Source organism: Tenrec ecaudatus, chromosome 7 (genome assembly GCF_050624435.1).
Source record: "Tenrec ecaudatus isolate mTenEca1 chromosome 7, mTenEca1.hap1, whole genome shotgun sequence".
NCBI lineage: Eukaryota > Metazoa > Chordata > Mammalia > Afrosoricida > Tenrecidae > Tenrec > Tenrec ecaudatus.
The window spans coordinates 285,367-296,967 of NC_134536.1; the positions used below are offsets into that span (position 1 = coordinate 285,367).

The 11,601-nt window shown below is 43.6% G+C and overlaps 1 protein-coding gene and 1 pseudogene across 2 annotated transcripts; both read left to right on the top strand.

Moving 5' to 3' along the window:
• Window positions 1-6,053: 6,053 nt before the first annotated feature.
• LOC142452610 (histone H2A.Z-like) lies at window positions 6,054-6,520 on the top strand. 2 transcript variants are annotated; one of them, XM_075553852.1, is made up of 2 exons: window positions 6,054-6,208; window positions 6,317-6,520. In XM_075553852.1, the coding sequence occupies exons 1-2, from the start codon at window positions 6,122-6,124 to the stop codon at window positions 6,506-6,508; spliced, it is 279 nt and encodes a 92-aa protein (XP_075409967.1). In that variant the 5' UTR covers window positions 6,054-6,121; the 3' UTR covers window positions 6,509-6,520. The 2 variants fall into 2 exon arrangements, with proteins under 2 accessions (XP_075409967.1, XP_075409966.1); XM_075553851.1 differs by having other exon boundaries at window positions 6,054-6,520.
• Window positions 6,521-7,628: 1,108 nt separating this feature from the next.
• Window positions 7,629-9,197, top strand: LOC142452611 (tubulin alpha-1A chain-like; annotated as a pseudogene).
• Window positions 9,198-11,601: the final 2,404 nt, after the last annotated feature.

The window sequence follows — 11,601 nt, forward strand, 5'->3', positions numbered from 1 at the left end:
TTTGAGGACGACGATTTGGATGACCCAAGCCATGATATTTTCAATGGCCTCATACGCAAGTGGAAATTGGACAGTGAATAAGGGAGACTGGAGAAGAATGACTGCATTTGAATCATGGTGCAGACAAAGACTAGTGAGAGTACTATGGACTGCCAAAAGAACAAACAGGTCTGTCTTGGAAGAAATATAACCAGAATGCTCCTTAGAACCAAGGATGGCAAGACTTTATCTCACATATACTTTGGACACATTGATCGGGAGGAGCCAGTCCCTGGAGAAGGACAGTATGCTCGTTAAAGTAGAAGGGCAGTGAAAAAGAGGAAGGTCCTCGACAAGATGGTTTGACACATGACTGCAACAATGAGTGCCAACATACGAACAGTTGTGAGGATGTGGTAGGACTGACGGGTTGTTTGTTCTGTTGCACAAAGAGTTGCAGTGGGTTGGAACCTAACTGGTAGCAGCTAACAACAACAACAACAACAACCATATGTTTGTGTGCCTGTTGAATAAGGATGGGGAAGTTATGTCTTTATCTTCCAGAGTTCAGAAGTCCACGAACAATTTTAAATACCTAGAAAATTAAGATATAGTGTTAGAAACTGTCTTTAAAAATGAGCATAAATTCCAAAGCTCCCTGTCATCAAGTACATTCTGATTTATAGTGACTCTACATAGATTTTCAAGACTGTACCTCTTTCTTTCCCAGGGCAGACAACCTCATCTTTCTCCCAAAGAGCAGCTGATGGATTTGAACCGTCGGCCATGTGGTTGGTAGTACAAGGCTAACCCAACAGCAGCACCAACCCACCAATTACACACACACACACACACACACACGTTTACTGTGCCAACCTGGTCGATAAACACATGTGGGGTTAATTGAAGGGCATAGGGATAAACGGCTCAGTGAGCTTCACCTTTCTAGTTCTTGGATCTCTTGCTTTGTGATGGTTGGACCAGGGTGCAGCTGCCTTAGCAAGGTCCTGTTTCAGCTGGCAAGGCTCACTTCCTGCAAGACATCCCTGAGGAGAAGCCACATGGACCTACCCCGATGCAGCCCTGGGTGCTGGAGCCAGCTCTGAGATGCATACACGTTCACTGATTTGCCTTTCCTCCTGCAGTTGGTATCAGTGCGTGTGTTTTGTGAGATGGAGGAGGATTTTGTGGATTGGTGCTGGACATATTGGTTAATGTTGAACTTGTGGGCTTGGGCAGCACTGAGTTTGGATGTTTTCTTGATGTACCTTAATAAAAACTCTCTCTTATACATGAGTTTCTGTGGATTTGTTTCTCTAAAGTACCCAGACTAACATATTATGGTACCAGGAGTGGGGTACTGGAGAAACAAGTCATGAGATAGAGAGTAGATGTTTGTTTGACCTCTCCCTCGTGGTAGCTTTTCTTCTTTGTCTAGCCAGAGGTCAGATAAAGCCACATTTTACTCAGTTGTTTTCTGGGGAAAATATGAGAAGTAGGAAAATAGAAAGTTTGTAAGCCCACTTGCTTTCAGCCATTAAAATTTGATCTTCAGATGGGTTTAGGCTATGCCTGCAAAGAAAGCTTTGAAAATATATGCCCCACCCAGTGCTTTGTTTGAGGACTCAGGAACCAGTGTTTTTTGTCAGAAGCTGGAAAAAATCTGGAACCATGAAGAAAACTCCCCTCTAGGACTGAGTTAAATGGAACCTGAGAGCAGGCTAAAATGCTTGCTAGGTGACCACCTGGATCTATTTGTTGAGTGGAAGTGGGAGAACTGTAGCAATAAAGAGATGGGTGGAGTTTGGCCACTGACACCTATGGACTTGGTTTACAGGAACAAAGGAGAAGAGGAGAGTGGTTGACTGGTCTAAAGTTCATGACCTAGCCCTAGGCTTGTTGAGCATTGGTGAGAGCCCATGGTCTAAAGGCAAGGCGACCAATGGGCACCCTGTGGAGGCTGAGTGAGGCAGCCCACATTGAGTTGACCAGAACCCAACCAGATGGAGATTTTTGTGAACTGGTGCATATTGTTGCTGACTTTATGGATGGCCTGCCCAGATTTGACTTTGCTTATGGATGCAGACTTCACGAGGTTCCAACTGGAATGAAGATTCTTCATGTCGGAAAATGATAGTCTCCTCAAAGCACTGGGATGATGTAAGTGGGCAGCATATAAATTGGATATAAAAGCATGAAGTGGTTGGCTTACAAACTTGAATAGGTGGGGGAACATATTCACAGGATTATAGGGTTAAGGTGTAGGTGTTACTTAATTGCAATCGTGAGGCTAAAGAATTATGTACACGTGCCAGCCTGACAAGGGGTAGATTGAGATAGTTAAAGTTTTTTTGTGCCAACCTGGTCGATAAACACATGTGGGGTTAATTGAAGGGCGGAGAGATAAATGGCTTGGTGAACCTCGCCTTTCTAGTTCTAGGGTCTCTTGCATTTTGATGGTTGGACCACGGTGCAGCTGCCTTAGCTAGTTCCCTGCTTCAGCTGGCAAGGCTCACTTCCTGCAAGACATCCCTGAGGAGAAGCCACATGGACCTATCCCGATGCAGCCCTGGGTTCTGGAGCAGCTGTATGGAGACCCTTATTAGTGCTGAGATGCTTATATGTTCACTGACTCGGCCTTCTTCCTGCAGTCAGCATCATAGTGTGTGTTTTGTGAGATGGAGGAGGACTTTGTGGATTGGTGTTGGATAGATGAGTTAATGTTGGACTTGTGGGTTGGGCAGCACTGGATTTGGATGCTTTCCTGATGTGCACTTGACCTTTATATAAAACTCTTTCTTATACATGAGTTTCTATGGATTTGTTTCTCTACAGTACCCAGAATAACAGCCCCCCCCATATTACTTACACAAAAAAACAAAAATGTAATTGAAAATGTAAAAAATAGGAAGCAGTAGTAAAAAAGAACAACAGCAGCAGATGCTAAAGACAGTCTAAGAATTAGGTGGTACACTAGCAAGAGGAAAACCTCCATCATCTCTTAGGCATTCCAGAACAGGAAGAAACAAGCAAGCAAATGACAGAGAATATGGCTCAAGAGCTTCTGGAAGAAAACTTTCCTAACAATGACACAGAAGAAACTAACCATTCGAGAAGTTCAAAGAATCCTGAACAGGATTGACCCTAAAAGAAAATCATCCCCCTCCCCCCAGAAAATTTATTTCAAAGGACGACATTGAATCTGCAGCTCCGGGAGAGAGACATATCTGATCTGATCAGAGGACACGGGAACAGATGAAGGGGGAGTAGGAGAGAGTGGAGCACATCCTGGCCCACCAGGCCCTGAGGATGATGACCCCAACTAGAGCAGCCAGTCCACAGAGAGGACCACATGGCCAGCCCCTCTATGAGCTATGACATCCCTCACTGACCCATTCCCCTGCAGGGGACAGCACTGGAGACACAGTGTGGAAATTGCTCCCGACTTGATCCCACCACACCAAGGCAAAGCACTGGGGGGAGTGCAGCAGAACAGCAAGGGAATGGAGTGGCAAGGTCCCCAGGGAATGCTGAAGGTGGACTGTGGGGCCAGGGCGTGGTGCCCCAACAAACTGGACTGGAAAACACTCCTAAAGGCCAACAAACGATCCTGGAACTAACTACAAGCTTTTTTTTCTTGTTGTGTTTTGTTTTGGTTTGTTCGTTGTCAGTGGTTTTTTGTTGTTGTTTTGCTGTATACTGTTGCTTGGTTTTGCTCTGTCTTGTTTTTGTGCATGTTATTATCTCTGCAGGTCTGTCTAAATAAGATAGGCTGGATGAACTATCTGGAGAAAAAACAATGGGACTGACAGTTCTGAGGGAACATGTGATCGGGAGAGGTAGGGGTTAAGGAAGTGGTGTTAATAAACCCAGGGGCAAGGGAACAACAAGTGATCCAAATTGGTGGTGAGGTGGGAGTGGCAGACCTGGTAGTGAATGATCAAGGGTAATGTAAGGAAGAGGTATAGCTGAAACTCAGGTGGGGACGGAGCATGATAGTGGGACAGGAGGAAAGTCAAGGGAAATAGAGGAAAGAGCTAGGAGGCAACGGGCATTTATAGAGGTCTAGATAAAGACACGTACATATTCAAATATATATATATGAGGATGGGGAAATAGATCTATGTGCCTATATTTATAGGTTTAGTATTACGGTGGCGGAAGGACATTGGGCCTCTACTCAAGTACTCCCTCAATGCATGAATACTTTCTTCTATTAAATTGGCATTCTATGATGCTCACCCTCCCGACACAACTGCTGAAGACAAAGTGGGTGAACAAGCAAATGTGGTGAAGAAAGCTAATGGTGCCCGGCTATCAAAAGATATAGCGTCTGGGTCTTAAAGGCTCGAAGATTAACAAGCGGCCAGCTAGCTCAGAAGCAACAAAGCCCACATGGAAGAAGCACACCAGTCTGTGTGATCACGTAGTTCCGAAGGGATCAGTTATCAGTCATCAAAGAACAAAAAAATCATATCATTGGCTGCACACCTCCATGATATGATCGCTGAGGACAAATGGATGCATAAGCAAATGTGGTGAAGAAAGCTGATGGTGCCCAGCTATCAAAAGAGAGAGTGTCTGGGGTCTTAAAGGCTTGAAGGTGGACAAGTGGCCATCTAGCTCAGAAGCAGCAAAGCCCACATGGAAGAAGCACACCAGCCTGTGCAATCACGAGGTATCCAAGGGATCAGGTAAAAGGCATCATCAGGAAAAAATTTTTTTTACCATAGTGAATGAGGGGGGAATGCAGAGTGGAGACCCAAAGCCCATTTGTCGGCCACTGGAGATCCCCTTGCAGAGGGGTCTAGGGGAGGAGATGAGTCAATCAGGGTGCGATGTAGCACCGATGAAGAATACAGCTTTCCTCCAGTTCCTAAATGCTTCCTCCCCATCAACTATCATGATCTGCATTCTATCTTGCAAGTCTGGATAGAGCAGAGGATGTACACTGGTGCAGATAGGAGCTGGAGGCACAGGGAATCTAAGGCAGATGATACCTTCAGGATCAGGGGTGTGAGTGGCGATACTGGGAGGGTAGAGGATGAGTGGGTTGGAAAGAGGGAACCGATTACAAGGATCTACATGTGACCTCCTCCCTGGGGGACGGACAACAGAAAAGGGGGTGAGGGAAACATCAGACAGGGCAAGATACAACAAAATAATAAATTATAAATTATCAAGGGCTTATGAGGATGTGGGGAGTGGGGAGGGAGTGGAAAAAATAAGAGGACCTGATGCAAAGGGCTTGGGTGGAGAGCAAATGCTTTGAAAATGATGAGGGCAAAGAATGTACAGACGTGCTTTACACAATTGATGTATATGTGGATTGTGATAAGAGTTGCATGAGTCCCTAATAAAATGTTAAAAAAAAAAAAGAAAATCATCATGATATATCATCAAAGCTTCCAATATCAAAAGACAAGGAAAGAAGGGGGGGACAACCAAGAATCTTATGTACAGCAACATTGTGCCTCAAATTTGAGATATAAGGGCATTTCCATAACCAGAAAAAATAAAAGAACTTATAAAAACAAGACAAACCATACAAAAGCTATTAAGTGGAGTTCGTTGGACAGAGTATCAACAAAAACCAGCAGACATCAACCTGAGATGATCATACAAGCCAACACCACCCAGAAGTCAACACAATTATTGTACTAATCAAAGAAAAACTCATAAGACTGAAATGGGGAACCAGATATATGAATCTGCAATTAAGATGTTATAAGTAAATCCTTTATTTATAGAAGCCAGAAAACATTTAATGTAGATATAAAAAACATTTGAATAAAGAGGAAGTCAAGTCGACTTCGAGAGAGACTAGATTAGATGGTCTTCAGCTTGATAAGAGAGTAATGGATAACAAGGTAACTTTAAAGGATATGGATACACTTCATCAAAATAAAACACAGGAAAACCATAAAGACCTAGTCAACAAAAGCAAAGCGAGTGTGTGTAGGGGGGGGGGGGCTCGGACAAGAACACCAACAAACAAAATTAACTCAGTATAGAAAGTTATTTAAGAACAAAGAAACCGGCAGTTTGAATCGCCGTGCGATGGAGTAGCTGTGGGGAGCTCGCTAGGTGTTGGACTAGCCCTTTCTCTGCCTTGCTTGTTTGAGATTCAGCAGGATTCGGAATGGCTGGCGGTAAGGCTGGGAAGGACTCCGGAAAGGCCAAGACAAAGGCGGTTTCCCGCTCACAGAGAGCCGGCTTGCAGTTCCCAGTGGGCCGTATTCATCGACACCTGAAATCTAGGACGACCAGCCACGGACGTGTGGACGCGACTGCCGCTGTGTCCAGCGCTGCCAGCCTGGAGTACCTCACCGCAGAGGTACTTGAACTGGCAGGGAATGCATCAAAAGACTTGCCGGTAAAGCGCATAACCCCTCGTCACTTGCACCTTGCTATTCGAGGCAATGAAGAGTTGGACTGGCTCATCAAGGCGACCATTGCTGGTGGTGGAGTCATTCCACACATCCACAAATCTCTGATTGGGAAGAAAGGACAACAGAAGACTGTCTAAAGGATGCCTGGATTCCTTATGATCTCAGGACTCTAAATACTCTAACAGCTGTGGGTGATTCCAGTGGACTGTATCTCTGTGAAAAAACACAATTTTGCCTTTTTGTAATTTTTTTAGACAGCTTTATTAACAACTTTTTGCCTTTTTGTAATTCTATTTGAGCAAGTTGGGAGTTTAATTAACTTCCCAATCAACCAAATTTCTGCATTCGAGTCTTAACCATATTTAAGTGTTACTGTGACTTCAAAGAAGTTATTGATTCTGAAGTAGTGGGTTTTGATTGAGTTGACTGTTTTAAAAAAACTGTTTTGGTTTTAATTGTTATGCAGAAGTTATAGTAACAAACATTTGGTTTTGTACAGACATTATTTCCACTCTGGTGGATAAGCTCAATAAAGGTCGTATCCCCCCCCCCAAAAAAAACAAAAAAAACCTCAAAGAAACCAACATCACTACAAGAAAGCACACATAATAATAGCAATAAATTCATACATATTAATAATGACAATATAAATGGATGAAATATGTAAGTCTAGAAACAAAGAGTAGCAGAATAAATAAGGAAGTCATGCCTATCAATGTCCTGCTTACAAGACACACTTTGGATACCAAGACAAATATAGACTAAATATTTTAAAATGTGAAAATATAGGGCACAGAGGGGGTGGCAGGCTGAAGGGGTGATGATGTCAAGGGGTTCACAGAGAAAAAGAATGTTTGGAAACTGATTGTGGTAGCAAATGTACAGAACTGCTGGACATGATTGAACTATGGAGTGATTTGACATATGTGTTGATCCCAGTGAATAAAAAATAAAAATGGAAAAATATATCAAGACACTGGCAATATTCACTTCTGATAAAGTAGAATGCAAGGCAAAATCCACCAAGACAGATAAATACAGTACATGTGATCAAAGGGACCATTGAACAAGAAGATGTAACCATAATCCAAATTCATCGATTCGTCTACAGTTTTCCTTATTCAGTGCCCAACTTTTACATGCATAGGAGGCCATTGAAAATACCGTGGTTTCGGCAGGCTCTCTTACATCAACCGCCTAAGAGTCGCGCTGTAAGAAGCAACAACCTCCCTCTCCTCTCCTCCGCCATCCGCCCGGAGCTGCCAAGCAGCAGCCATGCGTGAGTGTACCTCCATCCACGTCGGCCAGGCTGGTGTCCAGATCGGCAATGCCTGCTGGGAGCTCTACTGTCTGGAACACGGCATCCAACCCGATGGCCAGATGCCCAGTGACAAGACCATTGGGGGAGGGGATGACTCCTTCAACACCTTCTTCAGTGAGACTGGCGCTGGCAACATGTGCCCAGGGCAGGGTTTGTAGACCCGGAGCCCACAGTCACTGAGGAAGTTCGCACTGGCACCACCGCCAGCTCTTCCACCCTGAGCAGCTCATCACAGGCAAGGAGGATGCTGCCAACAACGATGCCCGTGGGCACTACACCATCGACCTGGATCGGATTAGAAAACTGGCTGACCAGTGCACAGGTCTCCAGGGCTTCTTGGTTTTCCACAGCTTCGGTGGGGGCACCGGTTCACATCCCTGCTGATGGAACGCCTCTCAGTTGATTATGGCAAGAAATCCAAGCTGGAGTTCTCCATCTACCCTGCCCCCCAGGTGTCCACAGCTGTAGTTGAGCCCTACAACTCCATCCTCACCACCCACACCACCCTGGAGCACTCAGATTGTGCCTTCATGGTAGACAATGAAGCCATCTACGACATCTGTCGCAGGAACCTCGATATCGAGCGTCCAACCTACACCAACCTGAATAGATTGATAGGTCAAATTGTGTCTTCTATCACTGCTTCCCTCAGATTTGATGGTGCCCTGAATGTAGATCTGACAGAATTCCAGACCAACCTGGTGCCTTACCCCTGCATCCACTTCCCTCTGGCCACATACGCCCCTGTCATCTCTGCTGAGAAAGCTTACCATGAACAGCTTTCTATAGCAGAGATCACCAATGCTTGCTTTGAGCCAGCTAACCAGATGGTGAAATGTGACCCCTGCCATGGGAAATACATGGCCTGCTGCCTGTTGTACCGTGGTGACGTGGTTCGCAAAGATGTCAATGCTGCCATTGCCACCATCAAGACCAAGCGCAGCATCCAGTTTGTGGATTGGTGTCCCACTGGCCACAAGGTTGGCATGAATTACCAGCCTCCCATTGTGGTCCCTGGTGGAGACCTGGCCAAGGTGCAGCGAGCTGTGTGCATGCTGAGCAACACCACAGCTATTGCTGAAGCCTGGGCTTGCCTGGACCACAAGTTTGACCTGATGTACGCCAAGCGTGCCTTTGTCCACTGGTACGTGGGTGAGGGGATGGAGGAAGGAGAGTTCTCTGAGGCCCGGGAGGACATGGCTGCCCTGGAGAAGGACTATGAGGAGGTGGTGGTGGATTCTGTTGAAGGAGAGGGTGGGGAGGAAGGAGAGGAGTACTAAAGTTGTCACAAAGGTGCTGCTCTGACAGGGAAACGTACTGTTCTAAACATTGAAAAGTTATGGGCTGATCGGTTAATGTGTATGTTCCAATGTAAACGTCCATGAACAATTACTGACCTGTGCTTTAAAACATGAACGCTTTGTCATAGACCCAAGCTGTTCATTTCTCTGATGGGTTTTGAATAAAGTATTCCCTGTCTTAAATTAAAAAAAAAAAAAAGAAAATACCATGGTTTTGGTCAAGTACATATTAGTGCTCAGAGCAACCTCCCTATATTCCAAAACTCAAAATAAGCTGAGTGCAGCAGATAGACCCAATGTGATGCATTTTTTTTAATCTCTTGACTGCTGCTTCTATGAGCATTGTTTGTGAATCCAAGCAAGATGAAATCCTTGACCTCAATCTTTTCTCCATTTGGATGGTGGTACCTGTTGGTCCAGTTGTAAGGATTTCGGTCTCCTTGGCTTTGAATGGTCGTCCATACTAAAGGCTGCAATCCTTGATTCTTGTCACCAGGTGCTTTCAGTCCTCATTTTCGGCAAAGTTTTGCCCTCTGCATATTCAAGGTTATTCAAGCCTTCCTCCAATTGTGATGCTGCATTCTTCTTCATATAACCTAGCTTCTCTGATGACTTGCTCAGCATACAGATTAAAAAAGTATAAGAGGATATAACCCTGACAAATACCTTTCTTGATTTTAAATCATGTGTTATTCCCTTGTTCCATTTGCACACTCGTCTCTTGATCCATGTACAAGTTTCTCATGAGCACAATGAAGTGTTCTGGAATTGCCATTCTTCTCAAGGTTGTCTATAGTCTTTTTATAATCCACATAGCTGAATGACTTGGCATAGGCTAAAAACACCCCAAAACAAGTAAACACCTTTCACCTCTTCTGATTCTGGCCTGAACCTCTGGCAGTTCCCTGTCAATGTCCTACTGCAACTGTTATTGGAGGATCTTCAGCAAAATTTTACTTTTGTGTGATATTAATGATAATTTGAGCATTCTTTTGGGCTGCCTTTCTTTGGAATGGGTACAAATATGGATGTCTTCCTGTCAGTTGGCCAAGTCGCTGTCTTCCAAATTTCCTGGCACAGAGTAGTGAGTGCTTTCACTGTTTCATCAGCTGGTTGAAACATTTCAATTGGTATTCCATTGATGCCTAGAACCTTGTTGTTGGCTAATACTTTCGGGGCACTACCATTGGTTCTTTTTCATATGCTACCTTCTGAAATGGTGGAATGTGGACTCTGTGTATTCCTTCCATCTGCTTTTTGAATCATTCAATATTTTGCTCATAGAATCCTTCAATCTTAAATCTCAAGGCTTGAATTTTTTTCTTGTTATTTTAGTTTCAGATATGTTGTGTGTGTTCTTCCTTTTTGGTTTCCTAATTGTAGTTCTTTGTACATTTCACTACAGTGTTTTACTCTGCTTTTCAAGATGCCCTATTCAGCTCTTTGATTTAATAATTTCTTCCACATGCCGTAGCTACTCTGTGATTAAGAATAAGTTTCAAGACTATCTTCTGACATTCATTTGAATATTTTCTTAATTTCCTGCCTTTTTGAAGACCTTTAGGCTTCGTGAACGATGTTCTTAATGTCATCCCAAAGCTCATCAGGCCTTTGTCGTTAGTGTTCAGTGTGGCAAATTGTTCTTAGATATTCTCAAACTTCAGGTGGGGTAAACTCAAGGTTATATTTTGGTTCATGTGGACTTGTTTTAATTTTCTTCAGTTTCAAGCTATACTTAGATATGATCAATTGGTGCTCTGTTGCATAGTCCATCCCTTGCCTGTTTTTAGGTGTGAATAGTGAGCTTCTGTGTTGTCTCTTCTCACAGATAGAGTCAGTGTAGTTTCTATTTATTCCATCTGGAGAAATTCAGGTGTGTAGTTGCCATTTCTGAGATATGTGTATATATATATATATATATATATATACTTTCAACAAGTTGTTGGTCTTGCAAAATTCTATCATGTAATCTCCAGCTTCATTTCTATGATCAAGGCCATATTTTCCAACTACTGTTCCTTCCTCTTTGTTTCCAACATTTGCATCTCAATCACCAATAATTATCAATGCATCTTCATTGCATGTTTGGCCAATTACAGATTAAAGACATTGGTAGAATTCTTCAATTTCTTCATCACCAGCTCTCATGATTGGTGCATAAATCTGAGTAATTGTTGTCTTGATTGGATTTCCTTGAATGTGGATAATCATATTGCAGACAGCATTTTTAAAAAGTCATTTTTATTAGGGGCTCGTACAACTCTTATCACAATCCATCCATCCATTCATTGTGTCCAGCACATTTGTACCTTTGTTGTCATCATCATTTTCAAAATACTTTCTTTCTACTTGAGCCCTTGGTATCAGCTTCTCATTTTCCCCCTCCTTCCCTCACTCTCCCTCCCTCATGAACCCTTAATAATTTATAATTTTTTTTCATGTTTTACACTGGCCTATGTTTTCCTTCACCCACTTTACTGTTGTCTGCCCCCCTGGGAAGGGGTTATAGATAGATTATTGTGATCAGTTCCCCTTTTCTCCCCCCACCTTCCTCTTCCCCTCCTGGTATCATTACTCTCAATATTGATCCTGAGGGGTTTATCTGTCC